This window comes from Neofelis nebulosa, chromosome 12, assembly GCF_028018385.1.
Source record: "Neofelis nebulosa isolate mNeoNeb1 chromosome 12, mNeoNeb1.pri, whole genome shotgun sequence".
Classification (NCBI taxonomy): domain Eukaryota; kingdom Metazoa; phylum Chordata; class Mammalia; order Carnivora; family Felidae; genus Neofelis; species Neofelis nebulosa.
In genome coordinates, this window is record NC_080793.1 from 65,449,452 (window position 1) to 65,468,633 (window position 19,182).

A 19,182-nucleotide genomic window follows, 5' to 3' on the forward strand; every position below is an offset into this window, starting at 1 on the left:
TAGTCACATGGGCAAAGATAAGTTAAGACCTTAATTGTCCTGACTCCAACTTCAATGGTCCTGATATAGGAAGAACTTGTTACATATTTTCAGGATGTAATTACTCTGCTAACAACTTTATCAGTTAACATACCTTTGTTAGCAACATCTACAACTGTCTTCCTTTCATTCTCCCATAAATAAAAAACAGGATAGTAGACTTTAATGAACTTTACATACACAACAATGGAAATTTAACAAATTAATGAAAGTCCTGTAAATCCAGCCAAGGAAAAGACTGAAAGCCTCTAAAACAATTTAAGCTAAAATTGTACTTTCCCATTTTGAGAGTCAATCATACTTAATTTGAGGATGAAATTGATAATCCTTCAAGAATTAGGCCTATAAAACAAGTATTTTAACAATGTCTTTAGATTCTGTTTTAAATTTATACTATAATGTGTGATGTTTATAAGTTTCTATATACTTTTCTAATACCAGCTTCAATAGATGTATGCTTCTAAACATCTTACCTTTTTTGCTATAGAAGGGGTTTCCTTTTTCATACTTCTTAGTAAAAACTCTGGCATGTTGTTTTCAATATCCTCACGAGTTCCCTTTTTATGCAAAACTGCAGCCAAAAATGAAATAACCTGGGAGGAAAAAAAAAAAAACAACCAACGTTTCAATTACTGGGTAAATGTTTCAAGATGGACAAAATTTCATGGCTTACATGATTAACTACCCAATTAGTGACAATTTGAGTATGTACAAATAGATTTGTTACAGGGAAAAACAACATGAAATACTAGTATTGGTTTTCTTTATATATATCAACAACTAAATGTACAGTACACATTACCCTTCAATATAGTATAAAAGAATTTTCATGTTGCTGTCTCTTCCACCATAAGTTCTACCTACTCAATGAATTCTTCCTTGATCTCATCAGTCGGGACATTACCTTATTTGTTTCTCTCCATGAAAACTATCTCTTCATATACTCTATTAGAATAAACTATATACATTCTTTTTTCCCTGTAGAAAACAAAGCCCTTAAGGGAGTAATATTTGGCTCATAAAGTTGTGCACTTCTGTTTATCTAATAAGTATAGATGGAATGATAGAATGTTATTTCAGGATAGACTAAGACAATTCACTCATAGACACACCACTTTGAATAACAGCTATTCTCCAAATATCAAGTAAGAAAGACAAAGAGACATTATAAAGGAAATATAACCCCCATAATGAAGAGCAAGAAACATTTAATCAACTGGACGTTGGTTCAGATTTTAGCATTAGTTGCCTGGCAGCTATGTAAACTTGGGCAAGATGGTTAACCTCTTAGAATAACTGTAAAAAATACTTGAAATAGCAAAAATAAATATTTGCAGAGTTGTAGTAAAGATTGGGGGGGAGGGGCACCTGGATGGCTCAGTCAGTTGAGCGTAGGACTTTGTCAGGTCATGATCTCATGATCTCATGGTTCATGAGTTCGAGCCCCACATTGGGCTTGCTGCTGTCAGCCCAGAGCCCGCTTCAGGTCCTCTGTTCCCCCCTCTCTGTCCCTCCCCTGCTGACATGCTGTCTCTCAAAAATAAAATAAACATTAAAAAATAAATAAATAAAAATAAAAAATAAAATAAACATCAAAAAAAAGTTGGGGGAAAGTATTTGAGGTATCCATATGGGAGAAAAGAATTAATCATTACTTTAGAAAGATAAATTATATAAATATTAAAACCTAAAGAAAAATTTTTCAGAAAATTAGGAAAAAACCCAGAAAGGTGTTTTTAACATGAGTACGATTACCTATAATCTCAATCCCAAATGACAGAAGAAAAAAATGGTGTAAGAGAAGTAGTTGAAGAGATAAAGGCTGAAAACTTCTAAAAACTGATTTAGAAAACATTAAGCCATATATTCCAGATCCACGAAGAACATTAAACCAATAAATAAGTAATAAATAAATAAACAAACAAGCAATCCACAAGTAGGTGTTTCATAGAAAACCTGGCCAAAACTTGAGACAAAAAACAAAAAACAAAAAACAAAACAAAACAAAAAAAACAACCAAGAGAGGGGGACAGGAGTTAAGCTGGCAGAGGCGTAAAGAAACTCTAAGCTTGTCCTGTTCCTCCAACATAGCTAGACAGTTATTACATATCATTCTGAATACCCAAGAAGTCAATCAGAGGTCTGAGAGAACAAAAACTGCAAGTCTACAAGTACAAAAGTGACCACCTTTTGTAGGAGGTAGGAGGTGTGGAGAGTTGATATGGAAGAGACAGCTTCAGGTACAGCATCAGGGAGGGAGGCCGCTTACAGAGGCTACCACAAAGTATTATAAACAGCAGAGCACAAAATCTGAAATTTTAGAAGTACGTTATAATGGGGGATGTGCCTGGCTTAAAGGTGCTCAGGTGGTGAAGCTGGGCAGAATCCCAGATGTGACAGTGTGGTCTTAGGATCCCCTGAGTCGCAGGAAGAATGGGTGGCACCAATGTACTGCACTTTTTCTAGGCATAGGAGTGGGGACTCAGGCTGAGGGCAGCAAGCAGGGGTGACGGCTTTTGGCTCTGTTTTGTCATAAACGTTGAAGTACTATAGGGTCATGCAACCACTTTCCTCACATAGTCCAGCAAAAGCTCCCTGAGACTCTCCCCCAGAGGAACAGTGTGGGTCTGCACCACGGGATTCCCTAAAAGTTGGGAGTTTTGAAACTCCTGAGATAAAAACAAACAAAAACAAAACAAAAAAACAACAACCCTCAGACACGGGTGGCAGGGTGAACGCAGTGTTCTGCTGGAAACCAGATACACAAGGGGGGTGAATGACTGCTCTTCTGTGAGCATTCCCTGAAGGAGGGGGTATGATTTTCAGCTCCAGGGCTAGAGACTGGGCACCATCATATACATCCCGCCCCTCCGCACTGAAAGCCTTCAGTGAACAAAACAGCGCCACCTGGTGAAGGTCAGAGCCACTTCACCAAGCGCTGTCCCCTTGCGCCCTGAGGCACATTAGTACTGAAACAAGTCAGCCAGAGAATCAGCACAGCAGGCTCCTCCCCCAGAAGACCCGTACTTGTTTGCACCAAGTCTACTGATCATAGAGTGCTACAAAGCTTCAGTTCTAGGGGCAATAGGATCTAGCTTCCTGTTTACTTTTATCCTTTATTTTTTATTATTATTTATTCATTTATTCTCAGTTTTTTCTATTCCTTTTACTTATTTTTATTTTTTTATTTTTACTTTTTTTAAAGTTTATTCATTTATTTTGAGGGAGGAGAGCATGTATGAGCAAGGAAGGAACCAAGGTGGGGGAAGAGAGAGAAAGAGAATATCCCAAGCAGGCTCTGGGCAGAGCCCAATGTGGGGCTCAATCTCACCAACTGTGAGATCATGACCTGAGTGCTTAACTGACTGAGCCACCCCAGGCACCCTGCAGACAAGAATTCTTTACCCAACAAGGCTCTCATGCAGAATAAAAGGAGAGATAAAGAGTTTCCCAGACAAACAAAAACTAAAGGAGTTCATGACCACTAAACCAGCCCTGTAAGAAATTTCATGGGGGACTCTGAGTGGAGGGGAAAAAAAAAAAAAGACAAAAAGCAACAACAAAGGCTAGAAAGAACCAGAGGGCATCACCCAGAAACACCAACTTAACAGGTAACACAATGGCACTAAGTTAATATCTTTCAATAATCACTCTGAATATAAATGGACTAAATGCTCTGATCAAAAGACACAGGGTATGGATAAAAAATAAAGATCTGACTATATGCTGCCTACAAGAGACTCACTAAAGACCTAAAGACACCTGCAGATAAAAAATGAGGGGAACCATCTGTCATGCATGGATGTCAAAAGAAAGCTGGAGGGGCGCCTGGGTGGCGCAGTCGGTTGAGCGTCCGACTTCAGCCAGGTCACGATCTCGCGGTCTGTGAGTTCGAGCCCCGCGTCGGGCTCTGGGCTGATGGCTCGGAGCCTGGAGCCTGTTTCCGATTCTGTGTCTCCCTCTCTCTCTGCCCCTCCCCTGTTCATGCTCTGTCTCTCTCTGTCCCAAAAATAAATAAAAAACGTTGAAAAAAAAAATTAAAAAAAAAAAAAAAAAGAAAGCTGGAGTAGCCATACTTACATGAGAAACCAGATTTTAAAATATAGACTGTAACAAGAGATGAAGAAGAACATTATATCATAATTAAGGGGTCTATCCACCAAGAAGATCTAACAATTATAAATATTTATGCCCCCCAAATATTTATGCACCCAAATATATAAATCAATTAATAACACATAAACAAACTCATTGAAAATAATACACTGATAGTAGGAGACTTTAACACACTACTTAACAGCAATGGACAGATCATCTAAGCAGAAAACCAACAAGGAAACAACAGCTTTGAATGACACACTGGACCAGATGGAGTTAGCAGATATATTCAGAAGATTTCATCCTAAAGCAGCAGAATACACACCCTTTTTGAGTGCACAAGGAACATTCTCCAGAGCAGACCACATACTGGGTCACAAATCAGCCCTTAAAAAGTACAAGAAGACCAAGATCTTACCATGCATATTTTCAGATCACAATGCTATCAAACTTAGTCAACCACAAATGTGGAAAGCTCTATAATACATGGAAGTTAAAGAACATCTGACCCAAGAATGAATGAGTTAACCAGTATATTAAAAAAGAAAAAAAATATATACAGAAGCAAATGAAAATGAAGACATGATAGTCCAAACCCTTTTTGATGCAGCAAAGGCATATTGCAATTAAGGCCTATCTCAAGAAGCCATAAAGGTTTCAAATACACGACCTAACCTTACAGATAAGGGAGCTAGAAAAGGAACAGCAAATAAAGCCTAAAGCCAGCAGAAGAAGGGAAATAATAAAGATTAGAGCAAAAATAAATGATATAGAAACAAATAAAAAACAGAACAGAGCAACAAAACTAAGAGCTGGTTCTTTGAAAGAATAAAATTGATAACCCAGATCCAGACTTATCAAAAAGAAAAGAGAAAGGACCCAAACAGATAAAATAATGAATGAAAGAGGAGAGATCACAACATCACAGAAATACAAGCAATTATAAGAGAATACTATGAAAAATTATATGTCAACAGACTGGGCAATCTGGAAGAAATGGAAAAATCCCTAGAAACTCACAAACTACCAAAACTAAAACAGGAAGAAATAGAAAATTTGAACAGACTCATAACCAGCAAAGAAATTGAATCAGTAATCAAAAACCTCCCAACAAACAAGAGTCCTGGGCTAGATGGCTTCTCAGGGGAATTCTATCACACACTTAAAGAACATTCTTAGAATGTTAGAAATGTTAGAAATGTTAGAAAATTCTTTTCTAACTGTTCCAAAAAAAGAAATGGAAGGAAAACTTCCAAACTCCTTCTATGAAGCCAACATTACCTTAATTCCAAAACCAGACAAAGATCCCTCTGAAAAGGAAAATTACAAGTCAATATCTCTGATGAACATGGATGCAAAAATTCTCAATTACTGCTAGCAAATCAAGGGGCACCTGGATGGCTCAGTCAGTTCAGTGTCTGACTCCTGATTTTGGCTCAGGTCATGATCTCTCGGTTCATGGGATTGAGCTCCATGTCAGGCTCTGCACTGACAGAGCCCCCACATCAGGCTTTGTGCTGACAGTGCAGATCCTGCTTTAGATTCTCTCTCTCCTCTCTGCCCCTGCCCTGCTCATGCTCTCTCGCTCTCTCTGTCTCTCTCAAAATAAATAAACATAAAACATTTTTTTTACTTAAAAAATTTAAAAAAATACTAGCAAATTGAATTCAACAGTATATTAGAAGAATTATTCACCACGATCAAGTGGGATTTATTACCAGGCTTCAGGGCTGGTTCAATATTCACAAATCAATCAACATGATATACCACATTAATAAAAGAAAGAATAAAAACTATATGATCCTGTCAACAGATACAGAAAAATCATTTGACGAAATACAGCATTCTTTTTTTTTTTTTTTTTTTTTAATTTTTTTTTTCAACGTTTATTTATTTTTGGGACAGAGAGACAGAGCATGAACGGGGGAGGGACAGAGAGAGAGGGAGACACAGAATCGGAAACAGGCTCCAGGCTCTGAGCCATCAGCCCAGAGCCTGACGCGGGGCTCAAACTCACGGACCGTGAGATCGTGACCTGGCTGAAGTCGGACGCTTAACCGACTGCGCCACCCAGGCGCCCCCAGCATTCATTCTTGATGAAAACCCTCATCATACAAAGGATAGATGGAACACGCATCAACATCATAAAGACCACAGATGAGGGCGCCTGGGTGGCGCAGTCGGTTAAGCGTCCGACTTCAGCCAGGTCACGATCTCGCGGTCCGTGAGTTCGAGCCCCGCATGAGGCTCTGGGCCGATGGCTCGGAGCCTGGAGCCTGTTTCCGATTCTGTGTCTCCCTCTCTCTCTGCCCCTCCCCCGTTCATGCTCTGTCTCTCTCTGTCCCAAAAATAAATAAAAAACGTTGGGAAAAAAAAAATTAAAAAAAAAAAAAAAAAAAGACCACAGATGAAAACCCCACAGTCAACATCATCCTCAGTGGGGAAAACTGACAGTCTTCCCTCCTATGGTCAGGAACAAGACAAGGATGTCTATTCTCACCATTACTATTTAACATAGTACTGGAAGTCTTAGCCTCAGCAATCTGACAAAAAGAAAGAAAAGCCATCCATACTGACAAGAAAAAAGTCAAACTTTCACTGTTTGCAGATGACATGATATTTTATGTAGAAAACCCCAAAGACTCCAAAAACAAACTGCTAGAACTAATACATGAGTTCAGCAAAGTTGCAGGATATAAAATCAACATGCAGAAATCTGCCGCATGTCTATACACAAATAACGAAGCAACAAAAAAAGAATTCAAGAAATCAATCCCATTTGCAATTGTACCAAAATCAATCAGATATCTAGGAATAAAACAAAAGAGGTAAAAGATCCAAAAACTATAGAACACTTATGAAAGAAATTGAAGAGTACACCAGTAAATGAAAAAGCATTCCATGCTCATGGATTGGACAAACAAACTTTGTTAAAATTTCTATAGTACTGAAAGCAATCTATACATTTAATGCAATCCCTATCAAAATACCACCAGCATTTTTCACAGAGCTAGAACAAACAATCTTAAAATTTGTATGGAACCACAAAAGACCCAAATTAGCCAAAGCAACCTTGAAAAAAGAAAAACAAAACTGGAGACATCACAATTGAGGATTTCAAGCTATATTACAAAGCTGCAGTCATCAAGACAGAATGGTACTGGCACAAAACACACAGATCAAGAGAACAGAATAGAAAACCTAGAAATGGACCCACAACTATATGGTCAACTAATCTTCAACAGGAAAGCAGGAAAGAATATCCAACGGAAAAAAGACAGTCTCTTCAACAAATGGCTTTGGGAAAACTGGATGGCAACATGTAGAAGAAAGAAACTGGACCACTGTCTTATACCATACACACAAAAAAATCAGAATGGATGAAAGATCCAAACGTGAGACAGGAAACCATGAAACTTCTAGAGGACAACACAGGCAACCACCACTTTGACCTTGGCTGCAGCAACTCCTTACTAGACACATCACCAAAGGCAAGGGAAACAAAAGCAAACATGAACTATCAGGAATTCATCAAGATAAAAGGCTTCTGGACAGCAAAGGAAACAATCAATAAAACTAAAAGGCAGCCTATGGAATGGGAGACGATATTTGCAAACAAGATATCTAATAAACGGTTAGCATCCAAAATCTATAAAGAACTTATCAAACTCAACACCCAAAATACAAACAACCCCATTAAGAAACGGGCAGAAGAAATGAGTAGACATTTTTCCAAAGAAGACATCCAGGTGGCTAACGGACACATGAAAAGATGCTCAACATCACTCATCATCAGGAAAATACAAATCAAAACCACAACAAGATACCACCTCACACCTGTCATAATGACTAAAACTAACAATACAAGAAACAACAGGTGTTGGCAAGGATGCAGAGAAAGGGGAACCTTCTTGCATTGTTGGTGGGAATGCAAACTTGTGCAACCACTCCAGATAACACTATGGAAACTCCTCAAAAAAACTAAAAATAGAACTACCCCATGATCCAGGAAGTACACTATTAGGTATTTAACCAAACAACACAAAGATACAGATTTGAAGGGGTATGAGCACCCCGATGTTTATAGCAGCACTATGAACAAGAGCAAAAGTATAGAGAGAGCCCAAATGTCCACTGACTGATGAATGGATAAAGATGTGGTATAAATATGCAATGGAATATTACTCAGCCATCAAAAAGAATGAAATCTTCCCAGTTGCAATGACGTGGATGGAGCTAGAACATATTATACTAAGCAAAATAAGTCAATAAGAGAAAGACAAATACCATTTGATTTCACTCATGTGGAATTTAAGAAACAAAACAGATGAACATATGGGAAGGGGGGGTAATAGGAGACAGGGAAACAAACTACAAGAGTCACTTAAGAATACAGAACAAACAGGGTTGATGGAGGGAGGAGGGTGGAAGATGGCCTAGATGGGTGATGGGTATTAAGGAGGGCACTGAATGTGATGAGCACTGGGCGTTGTACATAAGTGATAAATCACTGAATTCTACTCCTGAAACCAATATTGCACTGTATGTTAACTAAAATTTAAATTTAAAAAAAGGTAGCAAGAGGAAAAACACAATAGATTATCTACCAAAAAAGCAAAAATTGGACAAAGCAGCTGACCTTCCAGAAAAAAAATGGAAGGCACTGTATGATAGATATTTTCAAAATAGTAAAGAAAATAAAACAACCTATTTTTATACCCAGTGAAGATATCATTCAAGAATAAAGATGAACATATTTTCAGACAACAAAACCTGAACAAATTTCTAATCAAGAGTCACACTAAGGAAAATAACTAAAGGATGTTTTCAGGCACAAGGAAAATTATCCTATGTAGACATTCAGTGATGCAAGAAAAAATTAAGAGCAACAAAAATGGTAAATACATAGAAAATATAAATATATGTTGATATTATTAAACAAAACTAAAATGTCTTCTTGAAATAAAAGTATTGAAACATATGACAACAAATGTATATGAGTCAGAAAGGGTCCGATGAAGTTATAATATTCTGAGGTACTTATGCTGTCCAGGAGGAAATAATAAATACTAATTTATATTAGATTTTGATTAGTGAAACATGTCTTATAATCTCTAGAAGGAAAAACATCAATGTATAAGTACTAACCTATTAAGCGAGAAATAACAGAATAATATGAAATAATCTATTCAAGGGGCCCCTGGGTGGCTCAGTTGGTTAGGCATTGACTCTTGATCTTGGTTCAGGTCATGATCTCATGGTTCATGAGCATGGTTCATGCTTGGGGAGTTTTTCTCTCCCTCTCTCTCTGTCCCACCCATGCTCATACTCTCTCCCTGTCTTCTAAAATAAATAAATAAACTTAAAAAAAAAATCTACCCAAAAGGGGGCAAAAAAGAGGATGCAAATAAACATAGGTAGAATGCAACAAATAAAAAGCAACAGTAAAATAGTAGGCTTAAATCCAAATATATTGAAAGCACATTACATGGAAGGACTAAGTGTTCCAATTAAAAGACAAAGATTGTCAGATCCATAAAATATACATGCCATTTACACAAAAACATTTAAAACAAGGGATGAAGTTGTAAGTATAAAAATTAAAAAGGACCATGTGAATAAAAACCAAAAGCAAGCTGATGCAGCTGTATTAATAGACTCTAAGGGAAAAACATCACTAAATTAAAAGGACACACTTCAAGCTTTGATATTGATTTAAAATTTTAATTCACTTGGAAGATCTAAGAAGTGTAAATTGTTAAACAAAAGAAAAATTTACTGAAACGAGTAGACAAATCCACAAGCACAATGGTAGATTTTGAAATAACTCCATAAGAACAAACAAAGTAATCAGTAAAGATACAGAATATTTGAGAAAGATGGTTAGCAAATTTGACCTAATGAACATCTGATCAAATACTGTACACAATTGCAAAACACGGTTTCATTTAAAGTACACATTATTCTCTCTAAAAAAAAAAAATAAATGAATAAAATTAAAAAGAAATGCCTGGGTGGTTCAGTCAGTTAAGCATCTGACTCTTGATTTAGGCTCATGTCGTAATTCCAGGGTTATGGGATCGAGCCCTGCATCAAGCTCTGTACTGAGTGTGGAGCCTGCTTAAGATTCTCTCCATCTCTCTCTCTCTCTCTCTCTCTCTCTCTCTCTCCCCCTCTGTGCCTCTCCCCTGCTTAAGCTCTCTCTCTAAAAAAAAATTAAAAGGGACACCTGGGTGGCTCAGTTGGTTGAGCATCTTACTCTTAATCAGCTCAGATCATGATCCCAGGGTTGTGAGATCAAGTCCTGCATCAGGCCTGCACTGAGCATGGAGCATGCTTAAAATTCTCTCTCTCTCTCTGCTCCTCTACCCCACTTATGCATGCTCTCTCTCTCCTTAAAATTAAAAAAAAATAATTAAAAAAATTTAAATTAACCTAAAAAAGCAAAAAACTAAAGCATAAATGAAATATTTATCAAAATATCATACAAGATCATAGAGCAAATATGAATACTCTAACAAATTTCAACAGAAATCATATAGAATATGTTATTTGCTGCAAGAAACTAGAAATAACAAAGGTATAAGTAAATCCACAAATATTTGTGAAGAAATATACTTCAAAGAAGAAATAAAATTTAAAGTAGAATTTACTTCTAATCTCACAATTGAGATTACATATTAAATTACATATTAATTACATAATAAACTTGCTGAATACACCTAAAATCATGCTTTAGGGACATAAATGTCTATAATAGGAAAAAAAAGAAGCTGTTAATAAGGTATCTAAGAATCTACTTCAAAAATCTATAAAAATGCAGAAAACATAACACACACACACACACACACACAAAAAACAATTATGAACACAAGTGAAAAAGCATATATTATAAAAAGGATCAACACAGCCAAATGATCATTCCATGAAAGAATTTATTTAAAAAGACCTAGAAAATTAATAAAGAAGTAAAAACTAAGAGAAGAAGCAAACACACAACACACCACACACACATACACACACACACACACACACACACACACACACACACACACACAGGATATAGTAAATAATGTCATGCCAACAACTGAAAATTTAGAAAAAATGGAGGAACAGAACTTATCAACACTGACACAAGAAAAAAGAGAAAATTTACATATTCATAAAACTATTAAAGAAATCTAAATACATAATTATAAACCTTACGCAAAAAAAACTAAAGATCAAATGGTTTCACCAATAAAGTCTACCAATCCTTAAGAAAGATGTAATGCCAGTCTTAAACTCTTCCAGGTTTTAGAAAGGAAGAAGTGGTCTCAACTTGTTTTATGAATTGAACATGATTTTGATAAGAAAATATGACAAGAATATTATATGCAGGAGATCTACATGCCAATTTTTCTTACACAGAAGCAAAACTCTTAAAATATTAACAAATGTAACCCAGAAATATAAAAAAGAAATACAGACCAAAACCAAGTTGGACTGATTCTGGGAATGTAAATTTGGTTTAATCTTCAAAATTTAGATATTGGATAGTTATTAGTTAGGTATCTTAGATATTATACTTAGCTTTCCTAACATTAATTTCCTTAAAATAATAGGACAATTTATTTCATTACAAGATAATTACATTTTACATGAAGTGCTACATTATTAACTTTAAGCACATTGTGAAAAGTTGGGAATAGATATTTTTATCACTAGTTCAACCACCAAAAAAATGTAGAAGGTATAGTTAAAAAGCCAATAGAAGAACTGAAATCAAAAATTTTTAATATCTTATCAAACCAAAAGAAAGCATGAATGGAGGAAGAGTAAAACAGAAAACAGAGTTCAAATAAATAACAAATGATAAAACGGTATGTACAAATACAAACATAACAGAAATTAAATTAAATGTAAATGGACTAAACACTCCAATTAAATATCAAAGATTGCCAGAATGGATAAAGATTGATCTATAAGAAACATGCTTTATTTTTTTTTAATTTTAATTCCAGTATAGTTAGCATACAGTGTTATATTATTTTCACATGTATAACATACTAATTCAACAAATCTATGCATTATTCAGTGCTCATAATCAAGATGAGTGTATTCTTACTCTCCTTCCCCCAGACACCCTCTTCCCCTCTGGTAACCCACCTGTTTGTTCTTTATAGTTAAAAGTCTGTTTTTTGGCTTGTCTTTTTTTCCCTTTGGTTGTTTTCTTAAATTCCACATGAGTGAAATTATATGGTATTTGTCTTTCTCTGACTGACTACTTCACTTAGCATTATACTCTCTATCTCTGTTTGTGTTGTTGCAAATGACAAAATTTCATTCTTTATGGCTGAATAATATTCCATTGTGTGCGTGCGTGTGTGTGTGTGTGTGCACGCGCGCACACTTGTGTGTACACATCTTCTTCATCCATTCATCTTTCGATGGATGCTTGGGCTGCTTCCATAATTTGGCTATTGTAAATAATGCTGCAATAAACATAAGAGTGTATATATCCTTTTTTTTAATTTTATTTTTTTAATTTACATCAAAATTAGTATATAGTGCAATAATGATTTCAGGAGTAGATTCCTTAATGCCCCTTACCCATTTAGCCCATCCCCCCCACAACCCCTCCAGTGACCCTCTGTTCTCCATATTTAAGAGTCTCTTATGTTTTGTCCCCCTCCGTTTTATAGTATTTTGCTTCCCTTCCCTTATGTTCATCTGTTGTATCTTAAAGTCCTCACATGAGTGAAGTCATATGATATTTGTCTTTCTCTGACTAATTTCGCTTAGCATAATATCCTCCAGTTCCATCCACGTAGTTGCAAATGGCAAGATTTCATTCTTTTTGATTGCTGAGTAATACTCCATTGTATGTATATAGCACCTTTTCTTTATCCATTCATCCATTGATGGACATTTGGGCTCTTTCCATACTTTGACTATTGTTGATAGGGCTTCTATAAACATTGGGGTACATGTGTCCCTTTGAAACAGCATACCTGTATCCCTTGGATAAATACCTAGTAGTGCAATTGCTGGGTCATAGGGTAGTTCTAGTTTTAACTTTTTGAGGAACCTCCACACTGTTTTCCAGAGTGGCTGCACCAGTTTGCATTCCCACAAGCAGTGCAAAAGAGATCCTCTTTCTCCACATCCTCACCAACATCTGTTGTTGCTTGAGTTATTAACGTTAGCCATTCTGACAGGTGTGAGGTGATATCTCATTGTGGTTTTGACTTGTATTTCCCTGATGATGAGTGATGTTGAGCATTTTTTTCATGTGTCTGTTGGCCATCTGGATGTCTTCTTTGAAGAAGTGTCTATTCATGTCTTTTACCCATTTCTTCACCAGATTATTTGTTTTTTGGGGTGCTGAGTTTGATAAGTTCTTTATAGATTTTGGATACTAACTCTTTATCTGATATGTCATTTGCAACTATCGTCTCCCATTCCTTCGGTTGCCTTTTAGTTTTGCTGATAGTTTCCTTCACTGTGCAGAACCTTTTTATTTTGAGGAAGTCCCAATAGTTCATTTTTACTTTTGTTTCCCTTGTCTCTGGAGACGTGTTGAGTAAGAAGTGGCTACAGGCAAAGTGAAAGAGGTTTTTGCCTGCTTTCTCCTCAAGGATTTTGATGGCTTCCTGTCTTATGTTTAGGTCTTTCATCCATTTTGAGTTTATTTTTGTGTATGGTGTAACAAAGTGGTCCAGGTTCACTCTTCTGCATGTTGCTGTCCAGTTTTCCCAGTACCACTTGCTGAAGAGATTGTCTTTACTCCATTGGATATTCTTTCCTGCTTTGTCAAAGATTAGTTGGCCATACACTTGTGGGTCCATTTCTGAGTTCTCTATTCTGTTCCATTGATCTGAGTGTCTGTTTTGGTGCCAAGGAGTATATATATCCTTTTGAATTACTGCTTTTGTATTCTTTGGGTAAATACCCAGTAGTACAATAAGTGGATCATAGGGTAGTTCCATTTTTATTTTTTTGAGGAACCTCCATACTGTTTTCCACAGTGGCTGTACCAGTTTGCATTCCCACCAACAGTGCAAGAGGGTTCCTTTTTCTCCATGTCCTCTCCAACACTTGTTGCTTCTTGTGTTTTTGGTTTTAGCCATTCTGATGGGGTAAGGTGTATTTTTCATTTGCATTTCCCTAATGATGAATGAGGATGAGAATATTTCATATGTCTGTTGGCCATTTGTAGGTCTTCCTTGGGGAAATGTCTGTTCATGTCTTCTGCCTACTTTAAATGGATTACTCATTTTTTTGGTGTTGTGTTTTAAAGGTTCTTGACAGATTTTGGATACAAATCCTTTCTTTCTGTCATTTGCAAGTATCTTTTGCCATTAAGCAGGTTGACTTTTAGTTTTGTTGACTGTTTCCTTTCTTGTGCAGAAGCTTATTTTGATTTAGTCCCAATAGTTTATTTTTGCTTGTTTCCCTTGCCACAGGAGACACATCTAGAAAAATATTGTTACAACCAATGTCAGAGAAATTACAGTACTGCCTGTACTGTCTTCTAGAATTTTTATGTTTTCAGGTCTCACATTTAGGTCCTTAATTCATTTTGAGTTTATTTTTGTGTCTGGTGTGGAAAGTAGTCCAGTTTCATTCTTTTGCATGTACCTGTCAAGATTTCTCAACACTATTTGTTGAAGAGACTTTTTCCCACTGCATATTCTTGCCATCTTTGTTGAAGATTATTTGGCCATATAATTGTGAGTTTGTTTCTGGGTTTTCTATCCTGTTCCGTTGATCTATGTGTCTGTTTTTGTACCAGCACCATACTGTTTTGATTAGTACAGCTTTGGAGTATAACTTGAAGTCTGGAATTGTGATACCTCCAGATTTTTTTCTTTTTCAAGGTTGCTTTGGCTATTCAGAGTCTTTTTTGGTTCTGCACAAATTTTAGGTCTGTTTTAGTTCTATGAAAAAATGCTGGTGGTATTTTGATAGGGATTGCATTACATCTGTACATTGCTTTGGGTAGTAAGGACATTCTAACAATATTTGTTCTTCCAATCCATGAGCATGGAATGTCTTTCCATTTGTTTGTGTCATCTTCAATTTCTTTCATCAATATTTTATAGTTTTTAGACTATAGGTCTTTCATCCCCTTGGTTAAGTTTATTCCTAGGTATTTTATGATTTTTGATACAATTGTAAATGGAATAGTTTTAATTTCTCTTTCTGCTGCTTCATTTGTGGTGTATAGAAATGTGACGGGGCACCTGGGTGACTTACTCAGTTGTGTCCGACTTCAGCTCAGGTCATGATCTCACAATTTGTGAGTTCAAGCCCTATGTCGGGCTCTGTACTGACAGCTCAGAGCCTGGAGCCTGCTTCAAATTCTGTGTCTCCCTCTCTCTCTGCCCCTCCCCTGCTCACGCTGTGTCTCGAAAATAAATAAATATTTTTTAAAAATGTGACAGACTTCAATATATTTATTTTTGTATCCTGTGGCCTTATTGAATTCCTTTACCAGTTCTAGTAGTTTTTTTGGTGGAATCTTTAGGGTATTTTATATATAGTATCATGTCATCTGCAAATAGGGAACATTTTACCTCCTCCTTACCAACTGGATGACTTTTAGTCCCTTTTCTTACCTCATTGTTGTGGCTAGAATTTTCAGGACTATGTTAAATAAAAGTGGTAAGAGTGAATCTCTTTGTCTTGTTCCTAACCTTAAGGGAAAAGCTCTCAGTTTTTTCCCATTGAGTATGATGCTCACTGTGGGTTTTTCATATATGGCCTTTATTATGCTGAGGTATGTTCCCTCTAGACTTACTTTGCTGAGGGTTTTTGTCATAAATGGATATTGTACTTTGTCAAATGCTTTTATGTTTTACTGCATCTATTAAAGTGATATGTTTTTTATACTTTCTCTTATTGATGTGCTGTATCACATTAATCGATCTGTGAATATTGGACCACTCTTGCATCCTGGGAATAAAACCAACTTGATTGTAGTGAATGATCTTTTTAATATATTGCTGAATTTGGTTAATATTTTGTTGAGGAATTTTGCATCTATATTCATCAGAAATATTGGCCTGTAGTTCTCATTTCTGTAGAGTTTTTATCTTGTTTTGGTATCAGGATAATGCTGACCTCATGGAATGGATTTGGAAGTTTCCCTTGCTCTTCTATTTTTTTGGAATAGTTTGAGAAGAATAGGTATTAACTCTTCTTTAAATGTTTGGTAGAATTCACCTATGAAGACATTTGGTCCTGGATTTTTGTTTGTTGGGAGCTTTTTGGGTTTTTTTTACTGATTCAATTCTATTGCTAGTAATAGGTCTGTTCAAATTTTTGCATCCTTCCTGATTCAGTTTTGGGAGGTTACATGTTTCTAGAAATTTATCCATTTCTTCTAGGTTGTCCAATTTGTTGGCATATAATTTTTATAATATTCTCTTACAATCCTTTGTATTTCTGTTGTGTCAATTATTTCTCCTCTTTCATTTATGATGCTGTTTATTTGAGTCCTCTTTTTTTGTTGTTGTTTTCTGTTTGCTTTTGATAAGTCCAGATAAGGTTTATCAATTTCTTTTATCTTTTAAAAAAACCAGCTTCTGGTTTCATTGATCTGCTCTATTGTGTGTGTGTGTGTGTGTCTGTGTGTGTGTGTTTTAAGTTTCTATTTTGTTTATTTCTGCTACATGAGACACGCCTTAAAAACACAAATACACAGAAAGCTTGGAGTAAAGGACTGTAAAAAAGCATACTTTGCAAACAGCAAGCATAAGAATACTGGAGTGGTTATCTTAATATCAGATAAAGTAGATTTCAAATAGCATTACCAGAAATAGACATTTCATAATAATAGCAGACTCAATTCCTGATTGAAAATACAATGATTATAAATATTTATAACCCTAGTAACATAATTTCAAAATACATGAAAATTAAATTGACAAAATTAAAGGGAGAAATAGACAAACCCACAATCATAGATTTTAACCTCCCTCTCTCAGTAATACTAAAAACATAGAAAATCTGAACATTATCAATTACCTTGATTTGCTAATTTATAGAACACTATAACTGAAAAATGCATTTTCTCTTCAAATGTACACACTATATTCAATAAAATGGACCATTAAAAAAACCCTCAATAAAATTTTCAAAATACTGACAACTTGTAGAATGTATTCTGTAAACACTATGGAATTAGAAATCAATGATGAAATATCTTAAAAAAGAATAAATATTGGCAAATTAAACATTTGTAAATAATTCAAGGACCAAAGGAAAAAAATCACAAGAAAAATTAGAAAATAATTTGGATTATATGAAAATGAAAATATAACATCAAAATGTATGAAATATAGATAAAGCAAAGTTTGGACATAAATTTAGGGAATAAGAAGATAGGTATGAAATTAATGGCCCAAGGTTCTACTTTAATAAGCTAAAAATTCAAGAGCAAAATACACCCAAAGTAAGTAATAGGAAAATAAAAGAAATAATTGCAAAAACTCGTGAAAAACCAAAAAAAAAAAAAAAAAAAAAGGAAGAAAGAAAAGAAAAACAAAAAAAAAGCTTAAAGTTAGTTCCTTGAAAAGATCAACAAAATCAGTAAACCTCGTTGGGCTATCAAGAATAAAACAGATGGGGCGCCTGGGTGGCTCAGTCGGTTGAGCGTCCAACTTCAGCTCAGGTCATGATCTCGTGCTTTGTGAGTTCGAGCCCCATGTCAGGCTCTGTGCTGACAGCTCGGAGCCTGGAGCCTGCTTCCAATTCTGTGTCTCCCTCTCTCTCTGCCCCTAACCCACTCACATTCTGCCTCTGTCTCTCTCAAAGATAAACAAACATTAAAAAAAATAAAATAAAACAGATAGAGGAGTAAGAGCTGAGATGGTGGAACAGCATGGAAGTTTTTTTTCCCACCTCTCCTCCCCAAAATGTAGCCAAATCAACACTAAATCATCTTGCACACCTACAAACCTGATTTGAGGATTAACACAACAATCTGCACAACCTGAACCACAGAACTCAGCAGGTAGAAGTGAACTGGGGGACAGAGAAGACACAGAGGGCAGGGATCTATTTTTGCTTGCAGAGAGAGGACAAACACGGGGGGAGAGTATGGGAAAAGCAACCCCCCCCCAAAGCAACTGGAGAGAAAAAGAGTGAAAACAGCCACAGGAACTGAACAAAAAAAGGAGAAAGGAGAAAGGAGAGGGTTTAAATTCCACTAAGACTCTATAAACAGAGGGAGCGCAAAGTCTGAAACTCCACAGCTTGATACCTGGCAGTGCTCTGGTAGGAAGGGTGAATCCCTGGGAGAGCAATCCTAGGGGTCCTTGGGCCACACAGGGAGAGGTGGTTCCCCTGCTGAGAGAACATTAGGTAGAGGTGGTGCAGCCTCCCCACAGGCAAAGGTCCCAGCAGACCCTGGAGAATGGCCACATTCACTGGTGTTGGAGTGAGGACGTTAAGGATGAAAACTGGTGCCACATGTGTGTTGTGATTTGCCATAATCCCTGAAATGCTGCTGTTACACGATCCCGTGAACTTTTTCTGGGGTGGGTGGGCTTATGCCCAGTCAGTCTCTGGGCATGGCAATGGTCTGGTCTCACCAACATTCCTGAGGGTGGGCTAGCACCCAGCCATTACTCAGTGAGACACTCCTCCAGAGAGTTAGAATGGGTCAAAGCTGCAGTCCTTCAGAAGTGAGGTTTGGAAAAAAACAGTTCCATCTGAGATAAAACTCAGGATGGAGGTGCCACCTGGAAGCCTAATAGCTTGGTCATGGACAGTGTGGAAGCGGGACAGTGTAGAAGCAGGGAGTGGACAGAAGCCAGAGAAGAGGGGGGTGCTTGATTGCCGATTGGGGAGAGCACAGAGTTCTGATTCTAGATACTGGGTAGCTGGGTGATGCCATTTTCATCCCTCCTGTGCATGCACATAGCATACACGCCTACACGCACCACAACAATCCACCGCAGTAAGCTAAGCAGCGCCACCTAGTGGAGAATGGAGCTGTTACACTAAGTGCTGCCCAACTGAGCCAACCACACCCTTGAGGAACACAAATCTCTC

General features: G+C 36.7%; 1 protein-coding gene and 1 long non-coding RNA gene across 7 annotated transcripts in view; one reads left to right on the plus strand and one right to left on the minus strand.

The window, feature by feature from the left end:
- Positions 1-19,182, minus strand: part of ERCC6L2 (ERCC excision repair 6 like 2) — a 143,632-nt gene that overhangs the window by 103,330 nt on the left and 21,120 nt on the right. For all 6 annotated transcript variants that reach the window (XM_058695491.1, XM_058695487.1, XM_058695486.1 and 3 more), the window contains one exon: positions 513-632. In XM_058695491.1, the coding sequence (XP_058551474.1) occupies positions 513-632 (120 nt within the window). The remainder of the gene's footprint in view (positions 1-512; positions 633-19,182) is intronic.
- Positions 1-19,182, plus strand: part of LOC131491947 (uncharacterized) — a 127,279-nt gene that overhangs the window by 38,610 nt on the left and 69,487 nt on the right. The gene's annotated exons all lie outside the window — the stretch shown is intronic.